This window comes from Chiloscyllium punctatum, chromosome 27 (genome assembly GCF_047496795.1).
Source record: "Chiloscyllium punctatum isolate Juve2018m chromosome 27, sChiPun1.3, whole genome shotgun sequence".
NCBI lineage: Eukaryota > Metazoa > Chordata > Chondrichthyes > Orectolobiformes > Hemiscylliidae > Chiloscyllium > Chiloscyllium punctatum.
This window is the reverse complement of record NC_092765.1, coordinates 27,501,725-27,521,224: the sequence shown is the minus strand read 5'-3', so window position 1 is coordinate 27,521,224 and position 19,500 is coordinate 27,501,725. Positions and strand designations below refer to the sequence as shown.

General features: G+C 37.9%; 1 protein-coding gene across 4 annotated transcripts in view; it reads right to left on the bottom strand.

The window, feature by feature from the left end:
- The window catches only part of LOC140453582 (claspin), a 63,420-nt gene extending 44,185 nt beyond the window's left edge, over window positions 1–19,235 (bottom strand). For 2 of the 4 annotated variants that reach the window (XM_072548388.1, XM_072548389.1), the window contains exons 1-10: window positions 19,152–19,235; window positions 15,424–15,532; window positions 13,663–14,150; window positions 13,318–13,482; window positions 10,678–10,755; window positions 8,313–8,394; window positions 5,088–5,196; window positions 2,549–3,180; window positions 994–1,185; window positions 84–253 (exon numbers count right to left, since the gene is read on the bottom strand). In XM_072548388.1, coding sequence (XP_072404489.1) covers window positions 84–253; window positions 994–1,185; window positions 2,549–3,180; window positions 5,088–5,196; window positions 8,313–8,394; window positions 10,678–10,755; window positions 13,318–13,482; window positions 13,663–14,150; window positions 15,424–15,532; window positions 19,152–19,193 — 2,067 coding nt within the window. In that variant the 5' untranslated portion in view covers window positions 19,194–19,235. Of the gene's footprint in view, window positions 1–83; window positions 254–993; window positions 1,186–2,548; window positions 3,181–5,087; window positions 5,197–8,312; window positions 8,395–10,677; window positions 10,756–13,317; window positions 13,483–13,662; window positions 14,151–15,423; window positions 15,533–17,273; window positions 17,294–18,960 lie in introns of those variants that run through there. The other 2 variants (XM_072548390.1, XM_072548391.1) reach the window with 2 other exon arrangements.
- Window positions 19,236–19,500: the final 265 nt, after the last annotated feature.

Here is a 19,500-nt window from a genome sequence, read left to right as displayed (position 1 = left end):
CAAATACCATTACATCTCCATTCACAGCTTTCATCTTATCAGTATTTCAGATCATGTCAAATTAAAATATTTTGAAGTTATACCTCATGGTCATCTTCTTCAGACTCTGTCAGTTCTTCTTCCTCATCTTCTTCATTCTCAAAGCCCTGCTCATTGTCAAGCTGATACAATGCTTGTCGTTTCTGACGTTCTTCTACACGACGCAATTTCATGGCTTCCTGGAGTTTAGCTTTCAAAACTTGCAATTTTTCACCTGAACAATGCAATAAAGATACAATCTTAAGAGGCAAAGTAGCTTTTAAACATGCAACACTTTATATAAGTTGTCCATTACTCCATTCAGAAAATTTTGTTTACCAAAAACAAAAAGCAGCTTCTTGTGCTCTTAATTCCAAGGTACTTGCACAATAGAAACTTACTTTCTGAGTTACTTGACACATCATTATGTTGCCTGCATTCTGATAGTTTTCACTAAACCGAGCAGGCTAACGAACACAAGATAAATGTTGGTGCACAGTTGAAGATACAATGCAAATGGAATTTGAGAAATATTTTCAGTTTTTTTTGAAAAAGTCAACAAGTCTCAGTATTGGCTTCACTTTAAAATCAAAATCTTTACTTCATTCTGTTCCATGACCTAATCTGTTGTTCAACTTTCTAAATTAAAAGATCTGATCTGCAACCACATTTGAAACAAATACATTCAAAATTAAACTCTTAACAGGAGGTCAATTTAAATATTTTATAATGAATTTCAATCCATTAAGTAGTTTTATAGATTGCACCAGTCAAAAAACAGTGAAAGGGAATTAAATCTAAATGAATTCTGAGACATTAAAAATGGACTCCATACAGTCCCCAAATAGCCACCAAAAACCATTAATGTTTACAATAAATGGATGCAGAAGTAATAGTTAAGATTTATTCAAAAACCCCAAGAAAACCTCTGCTATAGATTAATCAGCAGCTCTCTCTATCTACTGGAATACTTGCCTGGTTTTGTTGGTCCAAATTCCTCCACTTCTTTTGTGCCCAAGGTTACCACTACCAAATCTGCCTTCAGATCTTCTTTTCCATCAGCATCAATCGTTTTCCGAATTGTGTTAAGCTCTACACGGCGCTCTTGGTTCTGTTTAACAGGCTTGATGCCATGTTTCAGAAAACGCTCCTTTAATGCTTGCAACTCTAAAAATAAAAACAAAAGTCACCTTTATACTGATATTGAAATATTGTAATCAACAGTAGGAAACAAGCTGTTTTGAATTAGCTTTTATTCAGTAAAGATTCACTTGACTAATTTAGCAAAAATACTCATTCAACATACATATAAAATTTATAAACAAAAATTACATCTGAAATCTCAATAGGTATTATCAAATACAGATTTAAGGCAGATGGCAACAAATGTGTTAAAATTTTGCAAGTTATGATAATCTGGAATGCAAAGTCCAAAAGATTGGTAACAATTATTAATGAAGCTCCTGCCACATCCATACAGAAACTAACAAACTGAATAGATCTTTCAAAGCGCAGACATAAGCACAATGAGTCAAATATCATCTTCTATTCTATATCAACCAATAACTTTGAGCAACCTATTATTTTAGGTATCATTCCTTACAAATCATGTGCATCACATCACCAACAGGTTTCTTTGAATGGATCGAATTAATTCAGGGCCACCAACTATTTCAAAACAAATATTGACAAATAAGTTGCCATTCATAATTTTTCTTAAATCATCTAAACTTTTGCAACACACTTTCCAAGATGTAATTGCAACCCTTTAAGACGACTTAGGCCAAAAAGGTGCTCAAAAATGATCCTGAACGACTGATTCCCTGACTGTGCCTGCCTTCTTGGAGGTGGTAAGCAGCTCCACTTACCAATATGTGAGAATGAGGAATTTACTCGATGGGGTATTGAGCTGCCACCACCCCCTTCACCAATGTTTTCAATCACACTGTAGCACTGCTATGCAACGATTATCAGATAGAAAAGAAATGCGAAATGATAGGCCTGGACTTTGTAGCAGTGAAGAAGCAGAACGGTCAGGGCTTGCTCTGCAAAAAGCAACACCAACTTAAAGCACCATGTAAACACGGAATTCAGTTGTTGGAGACATTTTTTAGAATATATTTACAATGTTAAGAGCTTTTAGACTTTACTTCAATTCCATTTATTATGTCCCAATCATTTATTTCAAAGCCTATAAAATTTTCAGATGAGGAAGTTAGTTTATTTTACTTCCAGGAATTTGTAATTTAAAGCAATACCTCATACTGAATGGGTTGTTTTACCAAGGTGGACAACTGACTTGGCACCAGAATCAAGCCAACCTCAGAAAAAGGCAAATACATGCCGCAGAGGCTGACAGATCACTGGAGGCAGATTTTTCTTTGAGATCAGGACAAGGAAAAGTTGCTTTGCTGCTAAACATGAAATACAGGCCTATCATTTTTGTTGCAACAGCTCCCAAGCACAAACTTTATCTTGGCTTAAAACCTCAATACTTTTTAGTAAATACGACATGAAAAAAAAAGACAACCTTTGTTTTCTTTGGGCTCTTCCAAGTTCACAAATGCACCCTCATCTGCACAAAGGCGAGGTTTCAATGTTAGGTCTACACCTAGCACCCGTAACTTATCCAATTTGGATTTTCGTTGTTTGACCATTGAAGTAGTTTCTAACTGTTTATGCACTTCTTCAGTATCTCTCTGTATTTCACTGGAAAGCTTCAGTACAGAATCAGGTACTATTTTATCAACCTCTTCATGAGGATTCTCAGGCAACATTGGTTGTCTATCGCTGGACCCAGTTTCATCAGTTAGTTCCAAACAGAAAGAGTAATTGTCATGTTCTGTGCTATATTCGGCATTGACAGAGTCTTTTCCATTGCTTTCCAAGTCAGTGGAAATATCGGGTTGTTCTAACATCTCAACAGGTTCTTTGTGCTTTTCTACCTGAATTTCACATTCAGGTCGATTAGGACAAATATTTTCTTTATTTGAATTGTTCGAATTGGATTCTTCTACAGCTGAAGTATCTACAGCTGTGACATTTTCATTGTTACACAACTGATCAAGGAGTCCATGATCTTGAGGAACAGTATTTATATTTTCAATCTCTGTTGGGATCTCTGAGGTGCCCTGCAGCAAGCAGGATTGATACTTAGCTGATCTGTAAGAAAATTGTGCATCGTCAGCCACAATCCAAATTAACATTTTAAAATTAAAGCAATGTTAACCAGGGACAATTTTGAAATAAAGCATAAATCTATAAAGAATTTTTTTTGCGAACGACTAACACAAATTACAAAACAATTTGGTCAAGCCCTAATTTTAGTGATACCCTGCATAACTTTAGAACAGAAAAAAAAAATATCAGAACTGAACAGAGTTTGCAGCACATGTTGTGCACCAACTAAGCTGTTCTTCCATAACAGGATTTTGGGGACAGCAAAAACCTTAGTTATGACATTTCTCTTAGTTGCTTGATTTTGGACAAACTAACACAGCAAGCAGCTTTTCAATCCAGTACTTGGGATAAGAAGGGTCATCTGCATTTCATTGCCACACTGGAAAAACCAAAGGCAGCTGTTATTTTGAAATACACAGTGAACTTACTTTTGGGACAAAGATGGAGAGATCAATCTGAAAGTACAGTTTACACAAGAACATGTTGAACATTTCTTATTATTCAGAGGCATTAATTCAGAAATGAAAAGGTGCATGATTTTTCTTGGCAGCATTAGAAAGAGGAAAGATTGCACAATTCAAAAAAATACATTGCATTCTGCTTTCAAATAGCTTTGACAGTATAATTAATTTTATTCCCATCTAAATTTCCTGGAGAATGAGATGAATTCACATCCAACTATGATTACATTGTACTCCCACACCCATTTAAGAATGAACCTTATTTATGCAGCATCTCACATTCTTCACAACCACTAAAGTACAACTAAAGTATTGTCACAGTTGCAGCGGAGAGAAATCTGATGGCCAAATCTCAACTAGTCAGTGGACTTTGATTATTGTCATTAGGTCTATTAAATTCACCCAAACAAGCAAACAGGACCTTTGTTTTCCATCTCATTTGAAAAGCAATGTCGCCGACATGTCGCACTCTTTCAGTTTTACGAGTGCCAGGTCAGATAATTAGATTAGATTATTATTTTTTTTACAGTGTGGAAACAGGCCCTTCGGCCCAACAAGTCCACACCGCCCCGCCGAAGCGTAACCCACCCATACCCCTACATCTACATCTACATCTACCCCTTACCTAACACTACGGGCAATTTAGCATGGCCAATTCACCTAACCTGCATATCTTTGGACTGTTTTCAAGTATATAGACAGTGACTTGAACACCACAATCTTTTCCAAACTGGAGGCAAGCATGTTATTACTGCACTAAAGTTGACACATTATGACAGACTTCTGAAACTACAGCACTGAAATGATTATACTAATCACAATTGCAAAGTAATCGATAGTCAAGAACTTTGGAGATGCTCAAAAGGAACTAACCTATAAAACAAAGTTCTCTTCTCCAATAATCGAATGTATTTAAATTCTTGAAAACACAAATTAAATAACTTTTCAAGAGAATAAAAGATAGAGTACAAATGTTTTGCTATTCAGCAAACAAATACATTGTATGGTTGCAAATCACATGAACACATCTAGTGACTGAAAAGAGTTACTGCATACATTGCCTCTATTTCTTGGATAATCTGAAGTGGTTTCAGAATATTGAATTTTTCCACTGAAATACTATTGTACAGAGTAGTAATTATTTCAGTACAATGTCATCCGTTTAAATCAAAGCTTCAAAACATTGAAAGTCTTAGAGTCATGGAATAAAGAGGACCAAAATGAAGATTAAGCAACTTTAAATATCTAAAGTAACTTTGCTCAATAATTTAGTGAATGGCACAAGTCTGGATTACAAAACTATGAAATTACTAAAAATAAGGTGGCAAATATGGGGAATTGGAGTTTTGTGTAAGTGCAGGAGACATATCTGACATAGTAGCTTTCCTCTTTATCCTACAGGGAGATCTCTCTATAAAGTGCCCTTACTTGAGCAATGACATGGCACTTCCTTGGCAAGCTGGTCGTGGTCGTTTCTTGAAAAAGTCGTGAATGGTTTTTGGCTGCGGTAGGTGATATGGTAGAGATAAACTTGACTCTGCAAAAGGAAATGGACAATATTATTAACAAGGCACAAATTGGCATTACATACCAAAATCTTATGTTCTTCGGCATGGCCACCAATGATCTGCTCGTTCTTCACTCCAAGAACCTCTTCCCCCTGACATCTTCTAAATTAAAGATTTCATGATACACAAAAGAAAAACTAGTCCCAGAGTTTCATCAAATATCATACCTCAAACTACAGTTGAACATCAGGAGAAAGAAAACAAAAGAAAAAAATTATGGTTGGTCTCATAGATTGATGAAGAACACAAACATTCTTTCCAATTGCTTAAAAAGGTGAGATCTTGCAAATGATTACACAGCAGGTATATTGGGGACAATGAAAATAATCAGAAAGAGTATAGTTGCCACCTTGACAAGATCACTGTGACAACTCTCAGAGCAGTGAGTGAAATAGATTGTATTGGGATCTATTTAAAAAATGTCAATATAGAAAGGTAATTCCATTAATTTGTAAATCATGGTTGTGGTTGCCTGAGAATACTGAGTTCTGGTGACCTCTGCAGAGGATAACAGCAGAACAATGGTGAAGGGACCAGATGGTACAAAGCTGAGGCATTTATTTATATGGTGCAATTAAGTGGCTATTGCTTCATTGGGAAAGAGAAAATTGAGAAATAAGATTGCTGTTTTCAGGATTCTAGACAAAAAAATGGAATTGAGACCATGATAAACTACTTCAACTTGCTCAGAAACGCAACCTTGGCCAGAGCTTGTGATTAAAGAGGCTAAGTTAATGAAAATTATGCCATGGGATCTTTTATAAGCACCCAAACCAGCGAACAGGGCTTTTGTTTAACATCACAAGCAAAAGATTTGCAACAATTTAGCACTCCCACAACACAAGTGCCAGGGTAGATTTTTGCGCTCAAGTCCTCGAATTCAAAAAGACATGCTGCAAGATACCCATTATTATTATCCAGAAGCAATTAAGTTACAGTACTCAAGTCAAATGGGTTCATTATGCTAATGCTAATTCTATGAAAGTGCTGTTCAGTGTCACTCACATCTTTTAAAATGTTCGAGAATTTATTTACTTTTTAAAAGGACAGACATGAGGATTCTGCCACTATTTCTTCATGGGTATTTCAGATGTGAACATCGCTACATCCAAAAACCCAAATCACAGTATCTTTCCTTTTGTCTTTGCAATATCTCAAAATGTTGCCCTCCAATTTTTCAATCCCTTGACAGCGGAAATAGCTTATCTCTCACATACACTATCAAAGCCTTAATTTTGAGTTCCTCCCAATATTCTTTTTAAAAGAAAAAAAAACAGCCCATTTCTCTCAATCTCTCTCAAAACTGAAGGCTATGTTGGGTACCAGCCAAATAAATGTTTTCGTTACCTGGCTAACCATGTGAAATCAAGACACTCAAAACTGAACAAAATTGCAATAGTGATTTACAAAGGGATTTTTTTTCTCTTAACTGTAGACAAATAAAAAGAGTCTGGAAAACAATTTTTTTTCTCAAAAAAATATAAAATAATCAATTTGCTCTTCTAATTTTGAAGACTTTTACAATTGCCAATCTCTGCCCAGTACAAAAGCAAATACTGCAGATGTAAGAAATCCAAATAAAAACAGGAAATGCTGGGAAACACTTAGGTCAGGCACATCGAGAGAAACAGTACTAAATCTTAAGGGTGGTGATCTTTTCTTGGAAGTAGAAAATAGTTAGAGGTGCAACTAGTTATAAACAATTAAAGATGCAGAAAAAGAACAGGGAAGAATGAAAGCAAAAGGTCTGCAACAGTCTGAAAGACAGGATACATTAAAATGACGAAAGAGCAGATTGTGAAAGGCATATGATGGCAATGTGACAAGTAAAAGAAACAAAGATGGGTTTAAAGAAGTTGTAAGTGGGAATAGCAGAATCACGATTATGTTTTTAAGTTCTGTTCAAAAGAAATTAGTGCAAAGGTTATTATTACATAAAATTATCAAAACTCGATGTTGAATTGGGAAAGCTATGATATACCTAACCAAAAATAATGTTGACTTTCACGTTTATACTTAACTTTACAGCATAGGGGAGAACTGACAAAAAGATCTGGGGCACAGAATTAAAAATGACAGATGCCCGAAAGCTCTTAGGCATATTTACAGAATGAAAGGGGGTGGTCCACAAAACAGACTGTGTTTGGTTCTCCCAGCACAAAGGAGACTACATTAATTAGGACTGCATATGGTACAGTGAGATCAGAAAACGTTCAACTAAATTCAGAATTGTCAGATTCTCGAGATTAGACAATGCGGAGGCAAAACAGCAAGTATTACATATCTGGGTCTGGAATTTATGAAAGAAGTTGTGAAAAAGGTACAAAGTCATTGAAGAGTGGGCTATGGTGAATGGGAAATGAATGATGTCAGTGGAGAGTGCGTGGTGCTGGAAAAGCTCATCGCCAGCAGCTGCAGTCCTCACTTTCTCTACAGGAATGAATGATCCCAATCCACCAGGTTTTTGCTCCTCTTTTAATGCTTTGCTCTGTAGTTTATGGGTCATCTATGAATTCTTATTTCCATAATACATCACTCCATTTCTATGCTTTACAAACGCATTTGATGTCCAAATCCTACAAACCTGCCTATGCCCTGAAATTCCCAAAACTCTTCAATCAACCAGAACCCTTATCTGTTGCCTCCGAAGTTTCATATGGCATCCCAATACTGGAGCACAGTTCAAGGGGAAACAACGAACAAGAAATTCAACTTCTGATGACAGTGATATCACTTCTCTTCTTAAAAAAAAATCCTTCATTTTTAAGAACATCCATTAATCATTAGTGTTTTCTACCTTGTAACCGTTTCGAATTCAAGCTACATCCAGTTTAATACTGTTCCCTTAAACTTGCAGTGCTCTTCAATCAATGTTTTCTGTAACATTTAAACACAAAATCAACTCTATTCTTATCAGAATATAGTGAACTCTGCAATTAATTAGTAAAGATAGAACTATGCTACTTCATGGGTTGGCACATTTCTGTGTATATTATATCTACATTGAATCACAAAAAACAGAGCATCAGATGGCAGGAAGAAGAATCACACATACAAGCAAAGTCATTTGCACTTTAAACCTCACCTCGCATCAATCGTTGAGTTTCACTGTGGATCTGCCTCATTGCTTCCTTACTCTGTTTGGCCGCCTTCCTCTCTATACGTACCTGTAAGGACAGAAAGTAATAAAATTTCTCAGATAGAGTGGCACATAACCTCAGACTTGAAACAAATGAAATATATTAAAAATTAACCTTTTAAAATATTTGCATCCTGGTTTGCCAGAAAGAATTTACACTGGATAATTCCAATGATGCTTAATCTCATTTTCAAATTTTAAAAAAAATCAATATTCAGCTGGGGTTCAACTTAATTTGAATCAATTAGCAAAATAGCATTTCGGGCAGTATGGCTGCTCAGTGGTTAGCACTGCTGCCTCTCAGCACCAGGGCCCTTGGGTTTAATTCCAACCTTGGACAGTGTGTGTAGTTTGCACATTGTGCACGTTTACGTGGCTTTCATTCGGGTGCTATGGTATCCTCCCACAGTCCAAGGATGTGCAGGCTAGGTAGATTAGCCATGGGAAATGAAGGGTAACAGGGATGGGGCAGTAAGTCTGAGTAGGATACTGTACTGAAGGTTAGTGCGGACTCGATGGGTCATATGATCTGCTTCCACACTGTAGGGATTCTACAATAAAAATCATCTTGAAAACCCAAGACATTAGATTACTGATTAGATTACATTACATTACATTACAGTGTGGAAACAGGCCCTTCGGCCCAACAAGTCAACACCGACCCGCCGAAGCACAACCCACCCAGACCCCTACATTTACCCCTTATCTAACACTACGGGCAATTTAGCATGGCCAATTCACCTAACCTGCACATCTTTGGACTATGGGAGGAAACCGGAGCACCCGGAGGAAACCCACGCAGACACGGGGAGAACATGCAAACTCCACACAGTTAGTCACCCGAGGCGGGAATTGAACCCGGGTCTCTGGCGCTGTGAGGCAGCAGTGCTAACCACTGTGCCACCGTGCTGCCCATGTTTTAACTCTTTCACAGCTGCGTACAATATTAACCTTTGAGCACCAACCACAATGTTAGGCATGGCATTTTCATCAATTTCAAAATTTCATCATGGGACCCAAGGATTGGTTTAGTAGTAAGACCATCTTAATTGTAGTTAAACATCACCAGACCACTTATAAATGAAGTAATATCAAATATCACAATGTGAATAATATCCTTTTACATTTTATAAACAAGCACTTATTTTCTCGAAACACGTATTCATGATGGATGGTGACAGCATGACCATTGTTCCTTCAGCAGGTATGCACCTAACAGCTTAACTTTGCATTTGCAGCATAACTTCATAAGCCACATTCATTGGAACTGGTATGACAGATATTACATCTCAAATCTTAAGTATACTTCAAATCTATATTCAGATATAGCTTGTGACCTCAGCTCCACATTACTGTCGGCTTAGAATTTGGGTTGAGCATGTAACCATTTAAAAATAAGCAGCACTTATTGCAAAGAAACAGGTAATTCAGCCAACTAGTATAGTGAACATTTATTCCCCATACACGCCTCTTAAGAGCACCAGGAGTAGGAGTAGACTGTATAGAGCATCAAGTCTGTAACTTTAAGTCCGTGTCCACCCAATTAAATTGCTTCAAAATCTTGAATGTTTCAATGTAATTACCTCTTATTTTAAATGAGGACTGAGATTCAAAACTATTCACCAAATTAATCGCAAATGCAATGTTTACATAAAAACAGGAACTTTCTTCTAGTAGACGAAACTAATAAATCAATTTCAAATGCCTGAATCGAGCATTTAGCACTAGATGCCACACTACAATTTAACTACTTTTTGTACTCATTAATAGTTTACCAAATTTCTCTCCTCGTATATTTATTTTAAATTGTCAAATATCGACTGATTCAAGATGGAGTAATTAGCTATAGTCCAGGAGGGGCCAGGGGCTTTTATTTTCTGTTAGAGATAAGTGGCTATTTAGTTTGTGGGGCACCACATTGCATAGAACATGGTAACATGGCAGTTATCCATGAACCACTAAAAGGTGATTATGTACTGCAAACAACCTTCAACCAGAACAATTTTCCAAGGACTAAATGGTTAAAAAAACTGTCAGATGATAATGTACATCAGCTGTAAGTTACTTTAGTTTTAAAAAATTGTTATGTTTTGTTTTGAACAGAGGAATATAGGCTTGTAAAATTTTGATTTTTAAGATATGATGTAAAGGACAGAAGAATGGGAGAAGGAATCGAGAATAACATTTAGTCACCCCTGGTATCATTATGAAGACTTTATTTTCATAAAAATGACACATTAGATATATTACTTCATTTTAAATGGTGATGGGTTGAAGCATCAACATTAAGCTTGTCTTAGTCAAATATCACCTTTTTTTCCTCTACTTGCAAAGCTTCCTGGCAATCATAATCCTGGAGATTCTCACCAGATGGCACTAGATTCATTCTCTAAAAAAACAGAAGTAAGAGTAACTAAGAAATTATTGCAAAAACTGTTCAAATAAGCAAAATAAAGTAACAGATTTATAAAATGCAAGAGGATGCACAATAATGCAATAAAATGAACTACTTGCTCAATTTTTTTAAAAAAAGTCACTCATGATACATGGCCATTTCATGGCTGATCAGCATTTTATTCCTTGCCCCTCATAGTCCTTGAAAAAAAAAAGAAGTGGTGGCGAGCTGCATTCTTGAACTGCTAAAGTCAATGTGTGGCAGCTTGACACAAATGCCCCGAGGGAAGAAATTCCAGGATTCTAACCCAACAGCAGTCAAGGAAAAGCTATATACCTCTACGTTCGGCTGGTGAGTGTCTTGGAGGGGAACTTTCAGTGGTGGCGCCGCATGTATCTGCTGCCCTTGTCCACCTGGATGCAAGTGGTCATGGGCTCGGACCTAAGGATCTTTGGTGAATTTCTGCAGTGCATTGTATAAATGGTACACTGTTTCTACTGAGCCTGGACAGTGGAGGGTGTGGATGTTTGTGGATGCGGCACCAATTAAATGAGTTGCCTTGACCAGGATGGTGTCAAGCTTCTTTCGAGTTGTGGGAGCTGCACTGACCTAGCCAAATGGGAAATATTCCATCACGCGCCTTGTAGATTGTGGACAGGCTTTGGGAAGTCAGGAGGTGAGTTACCCCCCACAGTATTCTTAGCCTCTGATCTACTCTTGCAGCCACAGTTTATGCAGCATCCAGTTAGATTTTCTGGTCAATGATAATCCCCAGAATACAGATAGGGAGGGAATAAGTGATGGTAACACCATTGAACGTCAAGAGGCAGAAATTTTACTGTCGTTTATTGGAGACGTCCATTGCCTGGTATTTGTGTGGTCAAAATGAGGACTGCAGATGCTGGAGATCAGAGTTGACAGTGGTGCTGGAAAAGCTCAGCAGGTCAGGCAGCTTCTGAGGAGGAGGAGAATAGAATGAGGTTTATGCCCGAAACATTGATTCTCCCGCTGCTCAGATGTTGCTTGACCTGCTGTGCTTTTCCAGCACCACATTGTGGTATTTGTGTGGTGCAAATATTACATGCCACCCGTCAGCCCAAGCCTAGATATCATCCAGATCTTGCTGCATTTGAACATAGACTGCTTTGGAATATAAGGAATTGTGAATCAACAGCCAACATCCCCACTTCTGAGCTTATGTTAAAGGGAAAGTCACCAATAAAGCAGCTGAAGAGACTTGGGCCTAGAATAACTACCCTGAGGAGCACTGAACTCCAACAACCACAACCACCTTCCTCTGTGCCAGGAATGACTCCAACCAGCAGGAAATTTTCCTGATACCCATGATTCCAGTTTTTCTTGGGCTCCTTTTGCTAAACAGTCTTGATTTCAAGGGCTGTTACTCACAACTCATTTCTGGAATTCAGCTCTTCTGAGCCAAGGCTGTAATTCACATTTCAACATGTATTCTCTATTCCTTGGAACATTTTGCATGGGTGATGATGAAATCAACAAAAGTAAAGTTTCAATCTCGGTTCCCACATTTGATCTCTTATCAAAAATGTGTCAAGCAGAAAAGTAAATATGGATATATACTGTTAGCAGAGCAAGCGATCTTAAAGGAGTGATTAACAAAATTTTAGAGTTCAGATGGTGAGTGTTGTTTAAATGACAAAATAGATGACTAAATAAAGGACAGATGGCAGAAATAACATACTTGGAAGTAGCCATTGTTGAAATAAAACATCCCAAGACATGTTACAGAATTATTGCAAAGTAAAGTATGAATGACAATGGGCCATTCATACAAGATACAGGACATGACTGAAGGCTTGGACAAAGTGGTAAATGCCACGTTGTGTCATCAGGAGAAAAATGAGGTAGGAAGGATGAGGGGAATTCCAGGGGCTTGGACCAAGTCAATTAACTACATGGCTCACCATTGATGAAGCAATGAAAATTGATGTTCCACAAGAGGCCAGGTTAGAAAAAGGCATTGATTTCCATACTTGTAGGGTTGGAGGTGATTATGAAAGATAGGTGTAAAATTATGAAAAGAATTTAAAACTTAAGGATCAAAATTTTAATAATCAAGATATTGTTCAAGTCAGAGCCAATAAAGGTTAGTGAACACTGGGGTTTTCAGATGACCTACAATGCAAATTGTATTGAGAGGAATGATGGAATTTTTGAATCTTAACTAGCTGTAGCTACCATGGATAAGTGACATTTTATCACTGTAGTATCTGCAACTTAAAATTGACACTCAACACACAAATGTACATTCACAAAACCACATTCCTACCCAATGGTTAAATCCCTACAAGTGAAGATTTACTATCTTTGTCCAGATTTTCATAGAGGTCCCCCAGTCTGGGTCCCTTTCTTCCATTTTCACACAAACCACTAGCTCTATGTTTGTCAAGGGCAGGGAATCTGATTGCACTTGTTGTATTGTACCCAAAAAACAGTTGATCATTTTGGGAAACAAAACTTGCACATGTCGTTCATTTTGTGGAACAAAACCCAATTTTAGAAGTTTCAAATTGCACTCACTTTGAATTGTTTTGCTTTCTTCTTCACAGCTGCTCGTATGGCATCCAATGACAACTCTTCCTCTGCATCAAATTCATTCACATCATCCATTTCAGTTTCAAACAGGTCACTGTTGTTGAGCAGGCAGCCACTGTCTTCTGCTGACTTGTATTCTGTGGACTCTTCCTGAGCAGAAGTTAAAGAAATTCAGAAAAAAAATTAAAAGTGATTAAGGTATTCACTATTTAATACTATCTTCAAAGAGCTGTCACAAATTTGACTTGAAAAAGATCTTAAAAAGTCATATGGTTCAACAGTTCAAGTTTAACCTCTGAAGGCACCCTGTTAAATATCTAGTTTCCACACCATTTTTTCTTGTTTTTTCTTCTTTCTCTTCAGTTTCTCAACTGCTTTGAATGTTTTCTGTGATTTCTCTCGTTGTCTCTGGGATTTGTCCTTGCGATTTCTTCGTTCCTTGCGATGTTTTGAATGTTCGGATGTTTCTAAGCTAGCTGAAGAGCTATGTGAATCAGAGGTTTCATGTCTGATTTCTGCTATGGGCAGTGCCTCATTTTCACTACCAACACAACTAGGTTTTATTATTCTCACTTGGCCTTCACCATTAATAATATCAGAGTCACTTTCATCACTGTCCAACATTACTTTCCGAACACGTCGCAGCCTCTTGCTCTTATCTCCAGAATTAACACTTAAGTTTTGTTCTTCATATTCACTCTCGCCATCTGATTTCGAATTGCTGTTTCTGTGTGGCTTGCATGCCTCCCCATCACTATCACTCTCTTGCAAAGGTTTCATTGTCATTTTCTTCCTGGTAAAAATTTCCTCTTCAGAATCTGGATGAAGACAAAAAACAAAGAACAAATCCACATTTTTCCACATTATACTCTATTTGCCAACTTATCTTCCCACTTTACCCATTACCTCTGTAAACTGTTTGCAACCATCTCACAGGTTGTCTTTCATGCTATTTTTCTGTCATCTGCAAATTTGTTTTCTTCCTTAAAGTCATTGTTGTATATTGTAAATCAGCTGTGGTCTGAGCACCGACTTCTGCAGAACTCCATTGGTTACAGGTTGCAAATTTGAAAAAGTTGCCCTAATGCCCATTCAGTTTCCTGCTCATGAGCAAGTTCATTACCTCCAACATGGTGGGCTCTGATCTTACAACTTAACGTTTGAGAGATATTTTATCGAACACCTTCTGGAAATACCAATACATCACACCCCTCTAACCATGCTGGTTGAGACTTCCTTGAAAAACTTGATTAAATTAGTCAGACATAATTTCCCTTCCACGAAGCCATGACTCTGCTTGATTAAATTATGATTTTCCAAATTTTCTGCAATTACTTCCTTAAATAATTGATTTCAACATTTTTCCAACAATAGATGTTAGACTAACTGGCTGATAATTATATGCTGTTTGCCTCCCATTTTTTGATTAGGAGTGCCATACTGGCAGCTTTCCAACCCTCCAGGACTTCCCCAGAATCCAAGGTATTTTGAAAAATTACAACCAACACTTCCACTATCTCTGCAGCAATCTCTTTTAGGATCTTAGTATGCAAGCCATCAAGGGTCAGTGGACTTAAGTGCCTTTAGCCCTATTAGCTTGTCTAATACTACTTTACTAGTGATGGTCCTTAATTCTTCCCCCATATTCTTTAGTCATGATGATATCTTCCAAGTATCTTCCATGTAGACTGATGCAAACTATTTGGTTAGCTCCCCAGCTATTTGCTTGTTCCTCATAACTATTCCCCCAGTTTCACTTTCTAAGGGGCCCATGATCATGTTGACTTCTCTCCTATCTTTTTGTACATTTAAAAATGCTTACAGTTATGTTCACTAGTTTACCTTTGAAGTTAATTTTCTCTCAACTTACTTTCTGTTCTCCCTTGATGATTTCTCTACTTATCCTAGTCTAATTCTAATGTAAAAGTAGATAACTTCGATCAATAAAGAATTAACATCCGAAATATTCACATTCACACTTGCAGAAAATTTGCAATGAAGTACTCCATAAAATAATGGATTTGATGATATTGAGAATTAATGACTATTAATTTTGCAAGCTGACCGGTTACACACAAAAAAAGCACAAACCTCCACTATTGTGACATGCTTCTTTGTTCGAACATGGGGAGACCATTCCATAACTGCCCTTGCCACTGTCGTTATCGCTGTCATTTGTTTTTTCTTCACCAAATGTTAACTGAAAAGAAATTACAAAATCAGGGCGTACTTTGGTCATAGCTCATTAGTTACAAAATCAGAATACTGAGCAAAATGGATTACAATCAAAGTGAGTACACAAAGACAGAAAATAAGAGACATGTTACAACCATTGAGTTCCACTTCCAAGGTCAATTTCAAACCAGAGCATCAAGCAAGATTTTCTCTGCCTGATGGAGATCACAAACATTTGTATTTCTCAAACAAGTCTTCAAACATTTTCAGCAAATAAATCACAAACAGCTCAAAAAGTAGTTACTTGACAGAACCAGTTCATATTAAAGTTTATGCTTGACATGAAAGTCCTCCACCCAACTTCATCTGATATAATTTGGAGATGCCGGTGTTGGACTGGGGTGTACAAAGTTAAAAAATTACACAACACCAGGTTATAGTCCAACAGGTTTAATTGGAAGCACACTAGCTTTCGGAGCAACGCTCCTTCATCAGGTGATTGTCCTGAATTTAACAGTGATGATCAAGTTCTTTGACCCTTCATTTGAATATCTAACAACCAGAAACGTGTGCTGCATCCATCTTATCAAACCTCTATAATTTTACAGCACATCACTCAGTCATCTCTCTTCTCAAAAAGTTCCAGACAAGCGAGTCATTCATGATAGGTTAACATCAGTGCTAGCATTATTGATGTACATCTTCGCTGCACCACCACCAATGCTCTGTTACCCTTTTAAACTCATTTTAAACCTCGTACCTGTCCATTAATTCAGCAAAGTATTTGAAGTGGAAAATAGTGGTAATGTCACTGCACCTGTAATCCAGAAGCCTAGTGACGGGGTTCAAATTCCACCATGATAGGTAATGGAATTTAAATTCAATAAATGAAATCTCAAACTAAAAAGCTAGTCTCATGAACCTGTAACTGTTTGCGGTAAAACCCCTGATTCACATGTTCTTTCAGGATTTTCTCAAGGAAGGAAACCTTCCATCCTGATCTGGTATTGCCTGTGATAAAAGTCCAGAGTACATTGGCTGATTATAAATTGCCTTCTGAAATGTCAGAGCAAGACACTCAGTCACAGAACAATTGGACAGGCAACAAATATTGGCCATGACAGTGACACTAATGGAAGAATTAAAATTCAAGGTAAAAGCAGGGTAAATCTTAACACTCCACATTGACACAACATGAAATCAAAAGAATTAAAACTAATAAGCATCTCTATGCAGGCATGAAAGTTCAATTTACAAGAAGTATCTTTGAAACTGACCATAAACATTTTCGTGATAGTTTAACATCAGTGCTAGCATTTCAACAGCATTCACAGAAATTTCCATGTACTCAATACTAATTGGACACATTTGACTTCACCATGTTTGAAAACGTAATCTACTGACCTCTATGGTAGAATATTTCAGTGAAGGATTTTGTAATAATTTGAAATCCATTACTTACTTTTATGAACCATTGTTCTGGGTTAAGTAGCTCATACAAGCCAAATATTACTGAAATGTGAAGTTGGAAGCAATTTAATTAATATTTTGTTTATAGCCAATTACATCCTCATACAATTCTATGCCAAAAGGAATTCCATTGCTGAACTAAGATTTGTGACGTTTTGTACTTATTTATTTGTGGCAGCCATGACATGAATCAATTTGCTGACACCAGTTACAATCTGGTCAGTACTGCAACATAAGCAGTTTGAAATGAACAGTTGAAGTTGATTTTGTACCAACCTGCTCCGATATAAACTTACACTTTCTACATTTCAGTGAAAGAAAACTGAATATGTACAGAACCGATCACACTTTGTGTTCATGAAATGTCTTCCCTTCCCTCGTAGCACCTATCACAGCCTAGCAAATAGATAAATGAGGAAGCAGCTGTAATACAGGACAGGTTTCCAGAAAATGGAACAAGTACCTCAAAAACCGCACAGCTGGTGAAATGTCAATACCTAATGTCATACTGGATATTAAGACACTGCTTCACCATTCGGTCCAATATTTCTCAGCCGATGAACAGCATTCCATTTTAATACTGGCATTACTGAATTGAATTCAATGATTAATTGTTGCTAGTACATGCGAGTGTGATAAAACCGATATTAACGTTACATTTGATACTTGTGTGGGAACTTCCAAGAGAAACACATACGCTACTGTATTTGCAAAGTTAAACAAAGCTTTTAATCGTGTTCACAAAGAACTGCATTGTGATTGTAAACAGAACTGCAGATGTTACTTATATATTGGTTGCACTAATTAATCTAAAATCCCTAAACCCCACCAAAAATTCCAACTCAAAATATTAAGTTATACTCGACCGCAAATAAATTCGACTCACTCAGTATTCACAATCCAATTCACCATTGCACAATTTTAAGTACAAAAGCTAGCATATCAAAATCCATTCTAGTCGACTGAATCTGGGACCCTGAAGATCTTATTCAGTGCGTTATATCAAGACGAAACTATATCAAGTGGTTTGGCTTACGCTTGCTAGCCCAATGATAAGTTAGTATCTGGTTTGATAACAAGCTGCATACACGGAATTATGAAATAGTTTGAATTAGATCACCTCTCACTGTTCTGAACACAATAGACTACGTGCTCATTCCACTCAATGAGAAGCAATACATGGAAGCAGTATGACTGTTCAAAAAGTTAAAAGTACCCAAGGAGTAACTAATCTCTTCACAGCTACAACTATATTTTCACCTTGCTAAGCTTTTCTTCATGCTGCCTCACGTCTGCAAAACAGTTATGAACATATCGTAGTGCTATGTTCTACAAGTTGTGAAAAGATTTAAAAGCAATGGAACTTAAGATCACAAACCAATGAAAATAAAAAGTTGTGCAACAAAAGAACAGATTGAAAAAAAAGAACACAACGAGCGCCAACAATTTTGGGCGGTGATTAAACAGGAGGGGGGAAAACGTAAGGTATAATAATATGTTGCATCTCAACTACCAGAGGAAACCGCCAACTAACAACTCCCATCATCAGGATCACCTTGATTAACCTAAAGCAACACCCGCCAAAAAAATAAATAAATAAATTCACAATCGAGAACAGACAGACAGCGGGAAAAAGACAACCTGCAGTGAGCGAGTACAAAAGACAGGCAGCCAGTCATTAAAATACGGAAGGCTCTTAATGGTAGAAACTGACATATTTAAACCCACCAGAGAGATTAAAAAGACCAGCTGACAGGTCTGAAAGTGCCAACAGTTACAAGGCTTTCATTTTATCTCTCAGGATGAAGCGGGACGATTCTCCAGACAAAAGTTTGGAGAAGAGTGAACTGCGGGTACAATGCCCAATGGATCCCAGAGGCAGAGACTGAGAGCGGAGTCCCCGGCCCCGGCCCCGGCCCCGGCCCCGGCCCGCGCGCCAAGCCGGAGCCGGCCCAGCAGACCCTCCCTCCATTTTGCTCCTACCTCCGTGCACGGCTGCGGCTCGGACACCGACATCGCGGCACAATTAACGGAAAAATACTCGAAGAACAAAAGGCGGCAGGTCCAAAGGGTTCAGCAAATCGGCGCGTTCCGATCAAAATGACTTCATGCCGACCTTTAAAACCGAGCGGCTCGAGGCGCCAGCCGCGAGAAAGCTCAACCCCAAAACTAACCAACTCTCCAGTTCGGCCTTCGCGCCCAGCCACACGGCGCATGCTCCATCACCGGAGCCCCGCCTCCTCCGCTCCTGATTCGTGGCGGCCACGTACAGTAGCTCCGCCCCGTCGCTGTTGATTGGGCCCGACGTCGAGACAAGTCCGCCCCTTAGATGTCGAAGTGTCCCCGCCCGGAATTGTGATGTCACCAGAACACAAAGATTGACATTTCCACGATGAGAGCTGGCGCCTGTCATTGGTTCTTCTTTCCCCACTGCTCTGCAGCGGTAAATTTGAAATAGAGCTCCTGATTAAAATTAGATTAGATTACCCTCCCGTCACATAACCGAAATGGTTTTGCTTTTAC